This window comes from Pyricularia grisea (assembly GCF_004355905.1).
Source record: "Pyricularia grisea strain NI907 chromosome Unknown Pyricularia_grisea_NI907_Scaffold_4, whole genome shotgun sequence".
NCBI classification, from domain to species: domain Eukaryota; kingdom Fungi; phylum Ascomycota; class Sordariomycetes; order Magnaporthales; family Pyriculariaceae; genus Pyricularia; species Pyricularia grisea.
Genome location: NW_022156718.1, coordinates 1635819 through 1655780, shown reverse-complemented (window position 1 = coordinate 1655780; position 19962 = coordinate 1635819). Strand labels below are relative to the sequence as shown.

Sequence of the window (19962 nt, the reverse complement as noted above, 5' to 3'; positions counted from 1 at the left end):
GTGCAAGGGAGAAAACAAACTCTAAAGACAAACAGAAAGAAATGACTGGCTGAAAAAGGAAAAGAAGAAAAACCGCAAAGCTCTCACTGACCCTCCCCGTGCTGATCGTCAACCTGCATAGCATCATCGTCATTCGCATGCATGATAGCACTCATGATCTGATCCTCGTTCGATAATTGTGTCCAGCTCACCACCTCTACAGCCTGGGGATTAGCAGCAGCAGCAGCAGCAGCAGTGCCATTATCATTTTGACCAGCCGGCTGGTCCTGAGACTCTGACACTTCTTGGACCATCCGCCGTGTCGCGTACTCAGCCAACTGATCCACCACATTCACGGGCGCAGCATCGGCAGCAGCGACACGAGGAGTCCAAGCAGCCGCCCACGTGGCCGTCAGCAGCTTCACAGGCCGCATCGAAGCCGCAGCGGAGGTGAGATCCGCGGGACCTGCAGCATCCGTGGCAGGCAGCGTCGCGTCAACGGCCTGATTGACGGCTGCGTGGACTGCCAGCGCCTGGCGCCTGTTGTCGACCCCGCCGTCCTGCGAGGGCGGGCCGAGCGACGCCATAGCCATGAGGGCCGACGCGGCGTCGGCGCTGTCGAACTCGAGCATCTCGGCAATTTGCTCGCGGTAGGACCGCATGTCGTTGGGCAGCTGCGCCTGTGCGATCTGGGTGGCCCAGTTCCGCTCCTCCGGCGTCAGGTCATAGTCGATAGTCGTTTGGTCTGCGAACGGGTGCGGAAAGAGCGGGAAGCGCTGTGGCTGCTGCTGCCCCGTGGTGTTGGAAGGGTTTCCCGGTGGTGCGGCCGCGGCGAATGCGGGTGGCTGCCCTGGCGTCTGTGTGGGGAAGCCCCTCATGGTCGTGTTGGCGGGTGCGTACTGAGTAAACTGCGAGGCGGCCTGAGCTGAGGCCGTGCTGGTGGGTGCAGGTGGCAGAGGAGTGAACTTTTCGAAGGTGTGTAGGGTCCTCCTTGAATTTCCACCTGAGTTCTGGTTGAACAACCTGCTAACAGTGGTTTCTGAATCGGAGTAGCGACATTAGCTGGGAGGCACCGGAGAAAATAATGAACTGGTCGGGAAAAGGGGAAAGGAACTTACGGGGCTTCTTTGGCGTAGCAGTGTTCTGTTTGGTCACCCGCGAGCTACCTCTGCTCTTGCGACTCAAGTTGAAAATGTTCGCCGCGCCACGCTGACCCCGACCAGGGCCCGACCTCGGATCTCTTGGAGGCCTAGGTTGCGCATCACCACCAGCATCTTGCGAGCCCGCGACGAGAAGATTATTTAGTTCGGCGAGTTTATCGTCCAGGGTGGCCTGATCCTTGCGGAGGATCTCTTTCCCATCTTGGGCCCGGAATATGGTCTCGAAAACTCTCACAATCTGCTTGACTTCGTCGGGTTTTACAAACTCCAAATCTGCCATGGCCAATGGTCTGACACGCTCCGCACGCGCCGCTGGGTCGAAGGTGCTTGACGGTAAATAAGCTAAGTTCACCCCTGCGCCGCCGACGTTTAAGTGTTCGTTTACCGGCTTCAGATAATCCATCGTCTCTTTTGTCATCTGGTAAATAGCCATCAAGTGTCCATAGGACGCCTCGAGCTCTTCAACGTATTTATTTGCCGCCCCAGGGTCGAGCCGCGACTGTATGAATTTTACCGTTGCCATTAAACAAATCTTGACCTTGTTGTATGGCCTGGTGACCATCTTTCTCATGTGTCCGCGCAGCAACTTTCCTCTCCCCTCAGTGACGGTGCATCGATCAGAGAAGTCAAGCTGCAAGTACGACCGGATGAGAAACTGTGAATGTTGCAACCGCAAGGCCATGACACGCTCCAGAGCCTTGAGCCACGCTAGGAAAGCCGAGAAAGTCCTATCCGTAGACCTTGTAAGCTGTTCCATGTAGTGTCCAAGGCATGCTTCGAAGCTGACTGCTGGTGCTGCTGTCCCATGCTGTTGTGCCATGGCAATGAGGTTCCTGACATCTTGACGCTTTTGATCCTCATCCCCCGTCAGCTTAGTAAAAGTAACCAAGAAGTTGTTTCCCGTTACCCTCACACCATCCAGACAGTCTTGAACCCTCGCAATATCTATTGGCCATCTCTGACTCTCAAGGTACCAGTTCCGTCGCGTGACCTTGGGCAAGACGTACTGTCTGCACACCTCGTCGAGATAGTCTGCGATGGTCACGAAGCCCCTGTTGTTCAGCTCGCGGAGAGCTCTGGTCATCCATTCTGCTCTCTTTTTTCCAAAGATTTGCGCCAGGGAGGCTACCATGTTCATCCCCATCTGTGGAGCCGCGCTTTTGGTGATTCTGCCTTCCGGGTACAGCTTTAGCGTCTCGACGCCAAATCTTTTGTAGTCCACAGCCCAAAACCTCTGGGTAAAGAACCGGGCCGTCATGTCGTAGGGGATTGGTGTTTGAATGTCGAGCACAGGCGGTACCCAGTCTGGCATCATATTTATGCTAAAGCTGTTTACTTCAACCGGGCGGGGTGCAGGAAAACTTGCCAAGCTGAGTGCGGTAGTGAGAATGCCGAAGTTGTCGGGAGTATTGCTTCCCGAGTGGTGAAAGATGGGGAAAACAGTGCCTCCAAATACCTGTTATTTTTGTTATATTGTCAGCTTCAAATAATAGTACTTTTACCAGGTGGCTCGTTCACGCGTTTTGTGGCTCGAGGGGTTGGAAGATCAAAGTGTCTAGAATATGCTTGGCAAACTGACCTCGTTTTCGACGGCAAATCCCGCTTCAGCCTCCGTTTGATGCTCAAAGAAAGGCTCGTTGCCCTCCCCGGGCATCTCTTGAGCGGCAATTTCGAGTTGCTGATGTACCTCGCGTGAGATGCGTGAATCCTCTTCGTTTTCTTTGCGGGAGAATAACAATGGGTAGCAACGCATGGTCTCCAGCGCAATTGAAACAGCATGCTGTCCAAAAATCATGTTAGCAAATGACAAGCAATGAGATAATATAGTAAAATGATAGCAAGAGTGATGCGGCAACCGCACTTACTGCAAGCTCGTGAAAGATGGTGGCGGCTATGGCAAATGAGCAGGTCAACTTCTCCGCCTTGGTGAAGTCTGCTGACAGAAGTGGCCACATAACTTCGGCGGCAACTTCAATTCTGATTCTCCAGCTGGGGCTCAGCGTCTTGAACTGATTTGCGACATAATTTACCCCCTCTAAGTTGGTCCAGGCAAAATGTCTTGAGCTGCATCTGCCATCTTGGTCGCGATACGCCGAGCCCACAACTAACTCCAGGCGCTCCTGCAAAATGGTTTGGACCCAGTCTACCGAGTTGAATCCTAGGTCGTGGAGCTTTGCAAGACATTCCCAGGTTTTGCTCGGGTCCACATGTGCGAACCACGCGATGCGTTCCCTCCAGCCAACGGCTAGGCCGTTCAAGATAACTTGTTGGTTGACAGGCCGCTGGCTACGGTAGTCCATCAGGCTGCTGAAAACAGGCGCATCCATCTCTAGGAAGCGAGTCACAACTTGTAATGCTGGCTGGAGGGCGGCCCAGACAGTATCGTCATGCTACAGCGTTTGCAAGGGATTATTGTTAGTCAAAGAACAATAGCAGCCTACAGAAATCTTCTGTCAAAAAAAACGAGCAAAGAGAGGTAGACAGTACCGCTGACCATTCCCCTCGGTTCCCGCCAAAAGACCACAACAATTTTGGTGTGGTTATATCGTCGCCTCGATCCTCTGTTGTAACCCACTTTTGCCGCCTGAGAAACCTAAATCGTCCATATTCTTTTAGCATTTGTATAAATGATATCCGTCTTCGGAGACAACTCACGGGTGCAAAGCGCCTTGGAGGTCGTACTCAATGTCGTCTCGAAATTGAAGGACATTCTGAGTGAGTAACTGTGTGACAGTATCATTGTTAAAAACCACAAATTACCACAGTTGGCAAAACCTGCTGTTGGGCGGGTAAGCTCACCTCATCAGTGGTGAACTCTTTAAAGTAGGCTCTCTGATACTCCTGGTCGTCTAGGATCTGCTTGTGAAGTAGTAAGAGCTTCTCGTAAACCTCAGAATAATTTTGCTGCTGCGCATTGTCACCGGCTCTTGACCGCTCGACCAGGAAACGCTCGAAACTCTGCCCAGCGGCTACGTTGGGCGCATTCTCTTGACTCAAATACTCATGATCGTGAACCCACTTGTAGAACTGCATGTCCACAAAGGTCTTTGATGTACCGTTTGGCATCGAGATCGGCCTGTCCAACTGTACCTTTCTGGACACCGAGTCGACAGGCGACAGTCTTGACCTGCCATCCTGTCTGTTGGGATATATGCCATAACGCTTCGCCATAGCTGTAGGGTTGTAGAAAGAGTCAAGCATTGCTTGAGCAGGTCGAAGGCGAGCCCAGAAGCTAGACCTCCACCGCTGAAAGGTGACCTCATCCTGCCCCTCGACGCCGAAATATTCTTTGTTGGGATCGAACTTCGGGGAGGTCCATGCGGGAATATACTCGACGTAGCTGAACACCCCGTTGAAGTTGTCTTTCTGAGGCGGCGGTCTCAGCGGCTTGGGTGCGTTAGGATCGTCCTTCACATTTCGCGCACTCTTCTTCCAATCAATGCTATCCATGACGTCTTTGGAAACTTTGTCCCAATCCCAACCCAATTGCTTTGCCCAGTCGTTATCATCGGAATCGCTCGGAATTGAAGAGCCCTCTCTGCTACTTCCCGAGTAGACCGTCTCCAATGGCGATTCTGAGTCGTCGGTGTTCAGAGGGTTCTGGATGCTGCTGAACGCATCGAGAGCGGCTACCCTCGTGTCATCCATTTCGTCGTGTGCCGATGAAGCCATTTTCGCAGCGATGGCTCGCTTGTGCTCGAATTGTTAGGATGTGTGCCGTAGTCAGTTGTTCCGATCGCAATGAGGCTCGTGAGAGGGAGTGGAACAGGGCGTAGGGCATTTGCCTTGTCGCAAATGATGCATTGCGGACATAATAAAGCATCGCTGCTGTGATCCTGTCGGGACCATCATCGTCTTTACACAAAGAATAACTGTTCGGTGACCTGAAAACATCATATCAAGTAGCCGCATTGTGCGAGACCACATAAGAGTACAAAGGCCGGCGTGGTTCCAGCGATAAGCGGCAAATAATCGACACGGCGGCGAACTAGAAAACGGAATAGTTTGCAAGTTAAAGCGCAATGAAGGGCGCTGGTGCTCTGCATTCGGATCCAAATTTAGCTGTGATGTGTGGAATGAGGGCAACAAAAGAAAAAGAAAAAAAGCAAGCTAGCCGATGGCTTTGTTCACAATCAGGTGGGCGTGTTCAAAGTTGTGACCGAATTGGGATGAAAATATATGTGCGATTGAACATGACAACAAAGAAGTGTCCTAGACTTGAAGACAAAGAACAATTGCCAAGCTCAACCGTGGACTGCCCTAGGTAGCTTTCGAGGCGGCAAGCACAGCGTGCTCGCTCATGATGCGATTCAGACCTTCCCGCTGCACGCAATTCTCAAAGGCAAAGCTGCGTGCACATTCCTCGAGATCTTCAAAGCCCATGCTCTCAAAGAGCTTCGCAAACTCGATGGAAAAACTTCCAGAGACAAATATCTCCATCACAGACCGGTAAACATGCCGCGTCGTGTCCCATGTCGTCGGGTACACGTGTTTTGCAGCAGGCGCGTTGTTGTCGATCCAGTTGACCAGCGGGGCCACCAAGGCCTCGAGTTCTGGATTCGGAGACCTGCCCCAGGCGTCCAGATTGAGTCGGCGCTTCTTCTCTAGGAACGAGCCAATGGTGCGCATGTACTTGCTTTTTGGGTCAGTATAGACCATCCCCTGAAACCCGACGTCCTTGTAGAGCCAAATGCTCCATGGTATAGCGTGTTTGTCATAGACGTTCAGCTGAGCGCCGAGAAGTGCGTATCGCTCTGAGTTAATCTCGTCGGCTTCCGGGTTCTTTGCAGGATCTTCGTAGACAGGGCCAAACTCTCCGTTCCAAATCGGAACAGAGTGTTCATGTTGGAATCTAGCCTTGCGCAGGAACTGACTCTCGAGTTTCTGAAGCTGCTCCGGGGTTCCTTTGTAGCGGTCACCCATGGGAAAGCCCATGAGGCTGTAGTCGTGCAAAGCGTACACAGAGTTGGGGATCACGCGATCAAAGTGCTTCCACTCAATCGAGAAAGTGTTGCCATCCAGGTACAAAATATGATCTGGGTCAATCTTACGAATCGCAACCTCAAGCCTGTCGTAGAACGCCGGGAGGCGCGCATGTTTCTCATCAGCCGGCTCATTGATCGGGTTGTAACCTGCTATCCACGGATTTCCTTTGTAATGATGGGCAAGCTGTTCCCAAAGCCACACCACACGGTCCTGAAACTCCTTGAAGTCCCAGAAGGCAGCATAAGCGGAGATATTGTCTGAGTGCCAGCTTGGGTTCTGGCCTCCTGGGAGACTATGCAAGTCCAAAATCGTGTAGATGCTGTGTTTGGCACACTGAAGAGATTATTCTGTTAGCGACGCAGTGAAGCGCTTTTGCTAAACAACAGGCCATGGACTGAGAGCATACTATGTCTATCACACGGTCAAGATGCTTGAACCCACTGCTCTTCAGGACACCTGGGTTCATGTCATCCTCGAAATGTCTGTAGTTGAACGGGATGCGGATACAATTTAAGCCCAGCGATGCAAAGAATCGAGCGTCGGCATCAGCGAAGAAGTCTGCCGTAGACACATCAGATTTTGATGCAGAAGCGTGAGGGTAGTGCCGCTATCGAACTAACATTCGAGAAACTTGTCAAAAAAGAAGTCGTACTTCTCTTGTCCCAGCACCTCCAGCATGGCTGCCCGATGCTGTCGTTCCTGGCCTGCGTCGAATCATGACCATTAGCATCATCGGTAGGTCTGGGCTAGGCACATTGTGCAGGATCAGTAGGTACTTACCAGGAAACCCGGTAATGAAATTTTCCATTTTCATCCATCCCCCCAAGCCGGCACCACGGAGAATTACCGGATTGCCTTCACCGTCGACCACTTGGTCGCCAGCCACCCGAAGAATACCATTCGACATTGCAAGTTGGTCGATATAGTATTCCCTGCCTTTTAGAAGAAGTAGGTGCCGCCTACGTATGGTTTGATATACTGGCTGAAAAGGTCTCAATCCGAGTAGAAACGGAACAGTGCAGGCTGTCTCCTTGCGGGCGACTTTGTACGCCGGCACTGAGGAAAAAGAGGGGAAAAGTGCAGCCAAGCCGATGTCATCGTGCTGAGTCCTTCTCCGCACTCGGCACTCGGGGTAATGAGCGCGTAATGTAGGATATGCGGAACAAGAGGTGAGATTGAAGTAAAGACCGGCGGCGAACACTGGTTCTTGCGACCGACTTTGGTCTTTTACCGTCCGCTCGAGGCCCAGGACAGAAGATGATTTGCAATTCGCGTGCGAGTGTTGGCAAGAGATCAAATGAATCTTGTATCGGACTTCTTGCTCTTATGAAAACAGGGAAAATTAGTTGCAGGCAGAAGTCAGGTCGGATTCGGGCCCACGAGCGAGAAATGCATTCCTAGGTACTTACCTACCTTAGGCACCCAGGTTTGCCAAGGTACGTACCTACAGGATGAACTGAACTATATCACGTGACTTGAAATGTGAGATTTTTTGGGTTTGCCAACCCAACCATCATCAAACTATGAGCAAACTCACGAAGGGTTCTTTCTGCGATTGGCCAGCTTTGACAAAGATACCTCTGCTCAGCTTCCTGGACAAAGCCCAATAGCATCAGACATTTTTATGCCCATGTGTATGCCATGGCAGATGCGCCTAACTGAGTACCTACGGACGCCATGAATTCACGTTGGCAGTTAGCCCCTCGTTTCTTGCATAAGTCCGTTGTCTCAGGTAGTATCTTCAACTGACGGTTATCTGCAGGTGATTTCTTCCTAAAGTGGATACACTGTATTATGGCAAACTGTACTCGATACTGTTCCTATTTTAAGGGTTCTGGCGAACCTAGTGGGTATGGTTTCGAATTCAATGAACTTTGCAAACATTGATGTGATGTAGGAATTGAAGTCTTAGTGATCATTACCAACAAATCACTATAAGCCACAAGTCGCACACCACAAGATCGCTTATGCTCAAGGGTTAGGACTTATCTGGAACAAACGGCGTGGCTTGTGGCAAGGGACGAAAGTATAATATCCTCAGGGTAATATGGTAGATTATCTGGGCTGGTGGTGTTCTTGTCATGATGCTCAGGGAGCTTGTTTTCGGGAACTCCTTGCATGTGTCAGTCTCCAACGGTCTCATGTACCCCCTGGCAACCGGGGAGGCAAAAGCACCGCGGCAAAGGACAGATCAATCAATCCCTACTAGAGGTAGACAGTGTGCCAGGTTCTGCGGCTACTCCAGGGAAAAATAACTACTGTACGGATTAGCTCTAGATGTGCAGAAAACGATGGGCTAATCTAAATTTTCATTATGCCGTCAGCAACCCCAACGTATTCTACGAAGGATGGTGGTAGTACCTCAAACAGTACGTAGGCACAGCCGGGACAAGCTCGGCTTTGGCACCATGTCTGCTCGCTAATCAAGAAACAGTGTAAGAATTGCGGGGGAATGCAAGAATTACAGAGTTATGGGAACTTTTTGCCTCCCAGTCAAACTTTTCGTGGGGCTGGACCAGCGGCCTGTCCGGGCAGGTTGCTAGGGAGGTAAGGAAGTTTTGCTGGTAAAATCACAGGGAAAATGTTGTTTGGCATTTTCCAAGGGGAAAATTTTTTCTTTTGCGCCCCTCGATTTCCGGGGGCGGGCAGTGTAATCCCGCAGCGCGGCTTCACCGCCTTGAGCCAAATCTGGCTAATGGCGTCTTGATAAGAGACAGATCCCTGTCGGGTTCGACTCAAAAAGCGCAACCTGCGGGCCAATCGATGGAGGGGCAATAAGGCGCCCCACTTAAAAGTTTTTTGAGAAATCTGTGGCATTTTCAAGTCGGTCTCTCTCTCTTAAAAGGCCACTGTCCTCTCCCTGACCCCTCCAACTCTACCTGCCCTGACCTTTTTTTTTCTCGCAATCTCCCCTCTGTCATTTTCTTCTTTTCTTTTCCTCGTTTGGTTCCTCTCAGCAGGATACACAGATTGCAGGTTCATCACTACTTCCATTGCGAAGTTGCTATTCTGCCTGGTTCGTGTTGGACTCTCCTCTCCAAGAGACCAACGCCACCATCTACAGTCGACCTCTTTGGTGCCACAATAGAGCAGAACTGATCTTCGACCCTCCATCGAAGTTCTCTTCCGCGGGCTCCGGCGACGACTATCTTTTTTCGATACCCACGATAGACACTTGGGCGGTTTATTGATAGACCTCCAAATAACTCGACAAACCCCCGCCATCACCTTCCGATCCTTCTTATCATAATACCTACAAAATGTCTTCCAAGGAAAACGCCCAGTCCCTCAAGGTTTTGGACGAGCTCATGCAGAAGCTCACCATCTCTAAGGAGGCTGACGCTATCAAGGAGTCTTCTATCGCTCTGGCCACGTTCCTGAACGGTCGCATTGAGGACTGCGACACTCCCACCAAGTAAGCAAACATCCCACCAAGCATTTCCCCTCTAGCCAAAATTTCGCTCCCCGCTGTCGCACTTTGTGGACAGGGGTTGTCGCATAGGGCAGCAGAAAATACCCATTCCCCTGGAAAGAATTAAAAAAAAAAATCATTGCGCGGGGCGAACATGCCTAAACTGGCGTTTTTAATTGGTCATGACGCGCTCAAGCGGCGACCCTGCGGCGCCGACCCGCTGCAACACCCACCTTTCTTACCCCTCCAAAAATTCTGCACAGAAAGTTGTGTCTTTTATGATTAAGTGGATCTTGGCGCTGACCCTATTGATATCTCCAGGACCATCGAAAGCCTCAAGAAGCAGCTCGGCAACAAGAAGGATGCCACCGCTCGTGAGAAGGCTCTCTGCGCCATCCAGGCCATCGCTCAACACTCAGAGGTCTCGGCTCACGTCGAGCCTTTCCTGGTTGTCCTTCTGCCGAGCGTGTTCGCTGCTGCCGGCGACAAGATCACATCTGTCAAGAACGCAGCACTTGCTGCCGCTTCTGCCATTGCTGAGGCAATCAACCCCAACTCCGTCAAGGCCGCCCTTCCTCACTTGATCGAGTCGCTCCAGAACGCCCAAAAGTGGCCTGAAAAGATTGCTGTTCTCGACTTCATCGAGACCCTCGTCAGGACCGCACCCGCCCAGACTGCCCTTCGTGTTCCCGACCTCATCCCCGTCGTTGGTGATGCCATGTGGGACACCAAGAAGGAGGTCAAGGAGCATGCCTACAAGATCATGGAGAAGATTTGCAGCTTGATTGTCAACAGGGATATCGAGCGCTTCATTCCCGAGCTCATCAAGTGTATTGCTAAGCCCGAGAACGTCCCTGAGACCGTCCACCTGTTGGGTGCCACCACTTTCGTCACGGAGGTCACTGAGCCCACCCTGGCCCTGATGGTTCCTCTCCTGGAGCGTGGTCTTCAAGAGCGTGACACTGCCATCAAGCGTAAGGCTGCTGTCATCGTCGACAACATGTGCAAGCTCGTCGACGACCCCAACATCGTCTCTGCCTTCCTTCCCAGGCTCATGCCCAACTTGGAGAAGAACTACGAGAACATGGCCGACCCCGAGGCTCGTGAGAAGACCAAGCAGGGTCTTGACACTCTGACCCGTGTCGGTAACGTCGTCAACGGCAAGATCCCCGAGCGCCGCAACGACGGTGACGTCGCTACCGTCGCTGCTCACGTCCGGGACGTTCTTTCCAACGAGAAGGATGCCAAGGCTGAGAAGTTCGCCCCCGTCATCGAGTACATTGCCGCCATTGCTGGTCAGCTCGTTGACGAGAAGGAGGTCGATTCCGCTGTCTGGACTACTGCTCTTAAGCCTTACGTCAGCGTCATCGTTGGCGATGCCAAGGCTGAGGGCATCGTCGAGGCCCTCCGCAAGAAGGCTTCCCCTGGTCTTGCCGATGCCGAGGAGGAGGAGGCTGACGACGAGGAGGGAGAGGACCTGTGCAACTGCACTTTCTCGCTCGCCTACGGTGCCAAGATTCTTCTCAACCAGACCCACCTTCGTCTCAAGCGTGGCCAGCGCTACGGTCTTTGCGGCCCCAACGGTTCCGGAAAGTCCACTCTCATGCGCGCCATCAACAATGAGCAGGTTGAAGGCTTCCCCAAGCAGAACGAGGTCAAGACCGTGTTCGTCGAGCACGACCTGGACTCTGCTGACACTGAGATGACCACCATTGACTGGACCATGAAGAAGTTGGAGGAGGCCAAGGTCTCGGTTACCCGTGATGATGTCATCAAGCGCCTCAACGAGTTCGGTTTCACCGACGCCATGGTTCAAGGTGAGATCACTGCTCTGTCTGGTGGTTGGAAGATGAAGCTGGCTTTGTGCCGTGCCGTCTTCGAGGCCCCCGATATCCTGCTGCTCGATGAGCCCACCAACCACTTGGATGTGAAGAACGTCAAGTGGCTCGAGGAGTACCTCCAGAACTCTCCTTGCACTTCCATCATCGTGTCGCACGACTCCGGCTTCCTCGACAATGTCTGCCAGCACATCATCCACTACGAGCGCTTCAAGCTTAAGCGTTACCGTGGTAACCTGAAGGAGTTCGTCAAGAAGTGCCCTTCGGCCAAGTCTTACTACGAGCTCGGCGCCTCTGAGATTGAGTTCACCTTCCCCGAGCCGGGTTTCCTCGAGGGTGTCAAGACCAAGGCCAAGGCCATTCTCCGTGCCACCAAGATGGACTTCCAGTACCCTGGTACCTCCAAGCCCCAGATCAGCGACATCACCTTCCAGTGCTCTCTGGGCTCCCGTATTGCCGTCATTGGTCCCAACGGTGCCGGCAAGTCTACTCTTATCAACGTCCTGACTGGTGAGCTCATTCCCACTGCTGGTGAGATCTACCAGCACGAGAACATCCGTATCGCCTACATCAAGCAGCACGCTTTCGCCCACATCGATAACCACTTGGACAAGACTCCTTCCGAGTACATCCAGTGGCGTTTCCAGACTGGTGAGGACCGTGAGACCATGGACCGTGCCAACAAGATCATCACCGAGGAGGACGAGAAGGCCATGGACAAGGTCTTCAAGGTCGACGGTACCCAACGCCGCGTCATCGGCATCAACGCCCGCAGAAAGTTCAAGAACTCGTACGAGTACGAGTGCACGTTCGCTCTGGGTGAGAACATTGGCATGAAGAACGAGCGCTGGGTCCCCATGATGTCGGCCGACAACGCCTGGCTCCCTCGTTCGGAGCTGCTCGCTTCCCACCAGAAGATGGTTGCCGAGGTCGACATGAAGGAGGCTCTTGCCTCTGGTCAGTTCCGTCCTCTGGTCCGTAAGGAGATTGAGAGCCACTGCGCCAACTTCGGTCTGGACGCTGAGCTGGTTTCCCACTCGCGCATGCGCGGTCTGTCTGGTGGTCAGCGTGTCAAGGTCGTCCTTGCCGCCTGCTCGTGGCAGCGTCCTCACTTGATCGTCCTGGACGAGCCTACCAACTACTTGGACCGTGACTCTCTCGGTGCCCTGTCCAAGGCGCTCAAGAAGTTCGAGGGTGGTGTCATCATCATCACTCACTCGTCCGAGTTCACCAAGGACCTGACTGAGGAAGTCTGGGCTGTCGTTGACGGCAAGATGACGCCTTCCGGTCACAACTGGGTGCAGGGCCAGGGCTCTGGTCCCCGCCTCAAGGCCGACGAGGGCGAGGAGGAGGAGAAGTTCGACGCCATGGGCAACAAGATTGTCAGCACCAAGAAGGCCAAGAAGCTTACCAGCGCCGAGGCCCGTAAGAAGAAGAAGGAGCGTATGGCCAGGAGGAAGCGTGGTGAGGAGGTTTTCAGCGACGAGGACGAGTAAACTTGTCCAGTCGACAACCTTTTCGCGAGCCATTGGGTTTGATCTTTTTCACGATGTTACTGCTTCATGTTACGACTTTGCGGGCTGCATAAAATCATTCGGGTTTCCTTTGTTGGTGTCTTTTTCTGCAGGGCCAAACTAATACCCCCTGCTTCTCCTTTTTTTTTCTATGTCGCTGTCAACAGACAGACACTGCGGACCATTAATTCGATCTCCCCTGGCCATGCCTTTTGGTGGATTTTGTTGAATTAACGAGGATATGGGAACGAGTGGACAACGCTTGTTTGCTCTACGGGGACTGGAGACCCCCATGGAGAAGTACAGATGGGCGAGGGTGCTTGTTTTTATGGATTTGGAATTGAACAAGCGGTTTACCCTACGGGAAGGACCGGAGATGCCACATCTAAAGGCTTTTGTCTGGGAGATGTTCAGATAGATAGATACGAACCTGGCAGATCAAAAATGGGATAGAAATCTTTGTTCATATTGACCAGTCTGCATATTTGTGTGAAGGTTTTTCGTTCCCCTGTCAGCTTGACGAAGTTGGTGTTAAAGTTCTGCAGGGCCTCGTATAAGAATTCGCCACTGTACGTGAGTACCTAGGTACTTTAGGTACCTTGCCAGCAAATTCGATTGTTCCGGCGAGTGAATGAAGAAGCAGGATTTATGTATTCAGGTCAGCATGGCCACTTTCTCTTTGATCTATCAACGGCCGCTAGTATTACTTATTCTTTTGGCATGCTACGCATCAGTTCCAAAACGGATGCAGAAGTGTACGCTCAAATTTTGTTTGTGCATCGAACAGGCCAGCTAGGTGCTGTGCGGCAGACCCAGCCACTTCGGAGTCATCGACAGTCGCATTACAGATATGGGATGCAGAAAACATTATTTGTCCATTTGTCGAAGAGAAATAAGCCTTTTTTCCAGAGGCAAAGTTGCATTTAGTCTACACCCTTTCCTGCCACCCCGGCAACTTGATGGTCTTGTGTTGATTTGCTCCCTTGATAGCCACCTACCTGCCTACAAAGGTAAGTATCTATGCAGCACTTGGCGGCAAATATGGTTCACCTTTAGGTCCCATTCTGCGACTTCCTTGCAAATAAAATGCGGTGCGCCTGCTGTTATTTTCATCATTTACTTCTCTTCAGACTTTTATATTTTCTATTAGGGCACATGATCACAAGTGGCAACTCCATAGCCTTCGCCGTCAAGGCTATACCAGGCAAGCTTACTCGACATCCATAGCGGGGATGCTAATGTATCGAGTGATTCCAGGCACATCTCGCAGGGAATATATAATACCTACTCAGTAACAGCTAGCGGCTTGGAGCTCTTTGCCATGTGCACCAGGAAGTCACACAACCACCGCGGTGGTGGGTATAGTGGCTAACTTTCTAATAAGGGGTTAGGTTCACTTGTACATGGGGTTTATGATTAAAGTTGATGCATCATATCTGTATGACCCTCTGAAATAATGGTAAAACCGTAAACATGGTATTCTATATAAGAGCTGCTCCTCACCTTACCGCAAGTGCTCGGTTCTCTGCTCTCTCCCAAATCATTCCTTCCACGTCTATGTATCTTATTCCTCAATCATCTTCTCAGTCTTTGCTCCCCTCAAAATACCCACTCAAGGGTCGCACTGACTTCTTGTGTAAGAGCTTTCCAGCAAGGAACGCCCATTGACGAGCCTGGCAAATATCAAGCCCTTGCTTCGTGAACGACAGCAATTCACAGAGTTTTGTCATTTTACATACCTAAGGTTCTTGACTCAAGATATCAACAATCATTTTATTGGAGATATATCCTCAAAACTGCAGCCCAACTTGACCAAGAACAATGTCGAGCACACAGCAACGATACGCGACACCCAGAGTCGCTGCTGGCGAGGAGGCAGCGGCAGCTGCATACATGAACAGACTTCTCAGTATGGGCCTCCAGATTGCCGATTTCTCCAAAACAAACCGACCATGGCGTGTCTACGACCTCAGCCAGCCCATCAACAACCCGGAGCTCATGTCTCTGTGCCAGCTACAGAGGGTTCACTCAAGAGAGCCCATCATAGTGCCCCCGATCAGATGGAAGGCCATCCACCTCGAGATCCTGCGGTGCGTCTTCTACTCGGATGACCATTTTCTAAAAGTCCCAGAAGCAGGGTATTCCGTCACGAACAAGACGACATCTTGTGCGTGCCACCTCCAGGCGCTGGTCAACCCGGCTTCGACGAGGTGGAGCAAGCTCTCGGCGGTGACGGCACTGTTCACCGGGCTCATGGACTCTTCCGAGATGAGGCTGACTAGTGACTTGCATCTCGCCTATGATCACCTCCAGTCGCCGCTGTGCCTTGCCTTGGCGTCCACAATGAGGCTGCTCACGATTCCAAATGAGGGCTACAAGGTGGTGTCTGACGGTGATCTGCCACACGCCTGCGTCCTCGGCCACCTGGAAAAGGGCACGCACACGCACCTCGCCAACCTGGCGTACGTGGACCTGGCATATGTGATGGCGAAGCGGCGACAATGGCGGCTCAAGCACATTGGTCGGACCTGGGCCGATCCGACCAGGGACCCTTATATTGTGGCGACCATCATCGGACTCGCGCAGAGGGCCGATCGGGAGAGCGGCAGACTGCCAGTCCGGGAAGAAAACGGGCGCGTCTACGAGGACCTCCAGGACGCCAGGGTCTGGTCCCTGGCGAGCATGATGCTGGCAGAGAGGCAGGGAGAGGTCAAGTCGGACCGCGAGGTCGCGCAGGCGCTGCTGCAGGCAAGGTTTGTCTGTCTGCTTTATCAAGCGGCGCTCGCACGAGGCCTCGCTGTCGTGCCGGGCCAGGCGGGAGGGTTCCTGCCGCAGGTGCGCGAGCCCACCAGCGAGGCAGAGGTGATGTCTGGGGTCTTGAACTGCGCCCGCTATGTCATGGCAGGCGGCCGCGTCGGCGAGGATATGCTGCGGGAGGTGGAGGAGCTCAAGGCGGTGGCGAGGACCGACGGCAGTGGGCTCGTTGGGCGGTATCGCTGCGTCTGCTTGGCGTCGAGCCCAACAGACGGGAAGAACCTCCTCGTCTACTCGGCTGTCGTCTCGACGGCGTTTTTGGACCGGTTGGAAAAGCCTCATGAGGCGCCGCGGGTGGACGTGCGGAGTGGGTTGGAGGTTCGGGTCGAGCTTCTCCCGTTTAGGCCTCTGGAGACTTTGCCTAGCCGGCTTGAGGTTTTGCTTAGGTTTCTTGGTTCTACTCCTGATTAAGAGAGCATTATGAGAAAGGGCTTGAAAGGTTTTATTTGAACATCAAGACTTATCCAAGACCGAATCTTTGCAAATTTAGTTGCTGGCCTCTTCCGAGATGGATCCGGGTAAAGACTTATCGGCTGGATGTCTTCTCTTTGCGCCTTGCGACTACCTCGCGACGCCGGCAATTGGGCGCACTCCTCCGCCCTGCCGAGGCTTTGTATAGTCATTCATATTATTTCTGCTTCTTGTAGGAACGTGGGGTTATATTCGGGCTTATGGAGTTGGGGCGCATGCTGTCTTGGGGCGTTGATGGGTTGTTTATCTGAAATATTTCACAAATTACTCAATCCGGAGCAGCTTGACAGGGGCAATCTAAGCTTTATGTCATGCTCTAGGTACCATACGCTTCGACAACTTTCACGTTGGAAGTAATGCAAAAGCTATCCTGGGCGTCCTCAAGATCAGTTTGCATTTTAAGCAGTGATACTACATGCTTTTGGTTACAAGCCGATTGTAACTGTAGATAGACTTTGTTGAGACTGTTTTTGCTTTTCAAATAGACTCCCTATCCCGACAAATACTGCGTCTTTAGTAAATGCCGGAATTCCTTCGCACCAGTTCACCAGAGGTGCGGGCCATTACTAGAGATTTCCGCCAGTGCGGCCGGCGAACAACACACAGGGAATTGGGCCGGAACTTACAGTCACTCAGCGCTCTCTGTTGATGCAACAGCATCTGGCCACATGAATACATGATATGAAGGGTGGAGTTAAACTCTGAAAAAAAAGAGATGTAGTTACGATAAGCAGCAAGTTTCAGGTCCCAAACCTGACCGAACAGCGTCTCCAACAAGAGAAGTTTAAGAAGGACTTTACTCTTGGATGACCTGGGAGTTAAAAAGGATCATATGTCGTCAGACTCGGCACCTTGGAAAATACACGAGATTCGAACACCTTGGGATTCTGCCCCGAAAAGACGAGAACAGCAAACAAGACGTTAAGCATAGAGTTCTCAAGAGTTCTTGGACCCTTTGAGTTGTGGAATAATTTAAAGCGTCTCTTCAATCAGATACTTGGACTCTCAACTGACTAGAACACCGGCCTCATAATCTGACCCACAAAAAGAAAGAAAAAGAGAAGCTTTATGCTGTGCGCTGATATAAAATGCGGCTCATGCTTGAACAAGGAAAGAGAAGAAGGGACATCTCATAGCAATCAGAGAGTTTATAAATATTAACACATGTAGGAGCACCTACTACTCCCCAAATCAAGTTGTGCAACTTTTTGGTGCTCATAGCTCCGGGGATTCCTCCCCTTTCTTGTCTCTGACTTCTGTAGCCGTTGTGCTTGCGTTTCTGGCCCAGTTGTCTAACCAAGCTTATTTCGATCTTGCATGATTAAGGCTCAAGATAATCGAGCTTAAATATAAATTACACTGGAGAGATTTATTGACACAAGATCTCGGTTTCAATTTAGATTAACAAACCTAGCCATTGTCGCGTAGCGGCCTATGTTTTTGGGGAGATTCGCTGCAAATGGTGCATGGAGTCGACCGTAAGGATTGGAAATTTTGAAGAGTGAGAACAGTGGGATTTGCAACTGTTTTGCAAGTCAGCTTCTTATCCCATGATTGTTTTGTTTGTTGCTTCCGAAAGCCCCTCCCTGGGAGCTGGCCTCAGAAATGAGAAGCTCGGCACCGATGAATCTTGTAATATTGACGGGGAAACTCTGGAATGAACCTCACCGAAGTGTATATTCAGTTATTTTACACCCGTTCTAGGGGACAAGGACTGGCTCAACGAGCCGAACAGATAGATTTAGAGCAATATATCGCCAGCCCCCTCAAATATGGTATTTATAGCCCTCTTTATGTCCGAAACCTTTATCATTGATCCAGCCAATCAACCCAGCGCTGGACGCATTTGATCTGAGCCTGGACAGAGAACATTGCCATGGCCTGGCTAGTTTACCAGCCTCCTAGCTGGTTGTTGCTTTTGCTATCATGTCTCGAGCACGAGGGGTTTGACTACCGTATAAAAAGTAATTTAGACTTGAGCAGAAGCAATGCGTTCTAGCTTCTTACCACGCATTCATGTCTATGTTTACCAAAGAAGCAACTTAAATAGGTGACCATGCAACCGTGATACGTCCTGTGGCCGTGTGGAAAAAGCAATCTTCATTACCCCAACCTCGCACGCAACATCATATTCGTCCATCAGGAAGTTGGGAACAATATTTCCCCGCCTTCAGGTATTTCTTTTGTCTGGCCAGACAAACATATCTTTTCTTTAGCGTCACAACCTAAATAACCAGCTCTTGTCTCACAACCAGCTGTCTGTCTGACCTGTTGTCCAAAATGTTCAAGGTGAACTTCCACGGTAGAGTCGAGCTTGATATAAAGATGAGCACCTGCCTGATCGGCGGTTTTTGGGCTCTCAGGGATGGGATTCAATCACGTATCTTGTTCCAATCGAGTCATTGCAAACCACCATCGTGCAGATCTTCCTGACTGCTACAACCTCAAAAAAGCTCCAGAAACGGTGAAATTTGTCACGTACAGCGAGATGGCACGGTTCTTTTACTTGATCTGCGCTATTGTCGCAACCATCGCGATCGCGCAAGCCCAGCTCTCAAAGCCGGCTCTGCGCAACAGCCTCGACGCCTTCTGGCCACAGCTGCAAAAGAGGCTGCGAAATCCAGGCTATCGCATCAAGCAGTGGCCGAGGGGGGTTATATCACAGGGCTGTAAGGACCTCGCCGGCCGGGAAGGTCTAGACCCAGAGGTCATTACGACATACGAGGTGCTCTATGGCGACGTAAGTAGTCTTTACTGTTGACTATATGTCCCCTTCCTTGTTGAGTAAATATAATCAAAGCAAAGGCAATCTAAATTTTTTATCATTGATTCATTCGAATCTCTTTCTTCGAAAAAAAAACAGTGCAGCATCCCTTGGCTTCTCTGCCGACACCCAGATAGCAAGACCTCCATCGAAACCTTTGCGCTGCGCTTCGGCCAGGTCCCAGTCAGGATGAGGCAGTTCACCAAGGAGGCGCTTTTCGTGCCCGACAAAAGCACACACGCCTACGCACTCGGCAATCAGCTCGTCTTCTTCAACCAGGTCGAGTCGGTTGGCGTATACCTGCACGAGGTGGCGCACACGGTCGACTTTGGGTCCGGATATGCGGTCCAGGGACAGCTTGCGGGTGAGTATAGAATCAAAACGCAACGGGAACCGTTGTTCCTTTCCAAAGTAAGCGCGAGAAAAAGCTGACAAGCTGCACTTGAACAAAAAAACAAACACCCCGACCAGCGAACCAAATCTGGCTCAACGCATACGCCAACGACAGCGCCGTTCCCGACGCGTACGCGCGGTCCAGCCAGGTCGAGAACGTCGCGCAGTTCCCCGGGCTCGCGCTTTTCGACCGCCTGGTCCCGGGAGGCGCGCGGACCATCGAGTCCAGCGTCGGTCGCATCGCCAGACAGATGGCCACTCTCAAGGACCAGGCGAGACGGGGGGACTATGGAGGAAGGCTGCTGGGGCAGAGGGAGTCTTGCAGCGCGCGGTGAGTGTTTTCTTCGGCAGCAAAGTGACCCTGAAAACTACCGAGATGCTGACCGTTGATGGTTGGAGGTTTCAGATTTCCGAATAGCCGGCCGGTCGTTGCGACGCATGAAATGGAAATCCTAGTTTTCAACGAGTTCATTGCCACTAGGGACGATAGCGTCGAGGCCCAGACGATAAGGGCGGCAAAGTGCGGAGTGGAGATTATGGCAGAGGCGATGGAGGCTATAGAACCGACTAGTTGTTGGGGTGAGCACGGAGCATTTAACTCGACCGAATGAGACCATGATCAAATGATAGA

The 19962-nt window shown here is 51.7% G+C and overlaps 6 protein-coding genes across 6 annotated transcripts; 3 read left to right on the top strand and 3 right to left on the bottom strand.

The window, feature by feature from the left end:
- Positions 1–83: 83 nt before the first annotated feature.
- PgNI_07199 (uncharacterized protein) lies at positions 84–4811 on the bottom strand (the record flags this gene model as incomplete). The annotated part of the gene is made up of 7 exons (XM_031127214.1): positions 84–1018; positions 1098–2595; positions 2719–2919; positions 3005–3529; positions 3627–3732; positions 3795–3862; positions 3939–4811. 7 exons carry the CDS (start codon positions 4809–4811, stop codon positions 84–86), a joined length of 4206 nt encoding a protein of 1401 aa, XP_030980772.1.
- A 472-nt stretch (positions 4812–5283) lies between these two features.
- On the bottom strand, positions 5284–7897 carry PgNI_07198 (uncharacterized protein). Its single transcript, XM_031127213.1, has 5 exons — positions 7876–7897; positions 6906–7791; positions 6746–6829; positions 6532–6683; positions 5284–6458 (listed from the first exon to the last, which is right to left on the bottom strand). Exons 2-5 carry the CDS (start codon positions 7030–7032, stop codon positions 5400–5402), a joined length of 1422 nt encoding a protein of 473 aa, XP_030980771.1. The 5' UTR covers positions 7033–7791; positions 7876–7897; the 3' UTR covers positions 5284–5399.
- Positions 7898–8983: 1086 nt separating this feature from the next.
- On the top strand, positions 8984–13357 carry PgNI_07196 (uncharacterized protein). Its single transcript, XM_031127211.1, has 2 exons — positions 8984–9540; positions 9859–13357. The coding sequence occupies exons 1-2, from the start codon at positions 9386–9388 to the stop codon at positions 12869–12871; spliced, it is 3168 nt and encodes a 1055-aa protein (XP_030980775.1). The 5' UTR covers positions 8984–9385; the 3' UTR covers positions 12872–13357.
- Positions 9953–12904, bottom strand: PgNI_07197 (uncharacterized protein; the record flags this gene model as incomplete). Its single annotated transcript, XM_031127212.1, has 2 exons — positions 9953–11611; positions 11654–12904. The coding sequence occupies 2 exons, from the start codon at positions 12902–12904 to the stop codon at positions 9953–9955; spliced, it is 2910 nt and encodes a 969-aa protein (XP_030980776.1).
- Positions 13358–14710: 1353 nt separating the features above from the next.
- Positions 14711–16114, top strand: PgNI_07195 (uncharacterized protein; the record flags this gene model as incomplete). Its single annotated transcript, XM_031127210.1, has 1 exon — positions 14711–16114. The coding sequence occupies one exon, from the start codon at positions 14711–14713 to the stop codon at positions 16112–16114; it is 1404 nt and encodes a 467-aa protein (XP_030980774.1).
- A 2548-nt stretch (positions 16115–18662) lies between these two features.
- On the top strand, positions 18663–19942 carry PgNI_07194 (uncharacterized protein; the record flags this gene model as incomplete). The annotated part of the gene is made up of 4 exons (XM_031127209.1): positions 18663–18914; positions 19038–19302; positions 19410–19662; positions 19738–19942. 4 exons carry the CDS (start codon positions 18663–18665, stop codon positions 19940–19942), a joined length of 975 nt encoding a protein of 324 aa, XP_030980773.1.
- Between the last annotated feature and the right edge of the window lie 20 nt (positions 19943–19962).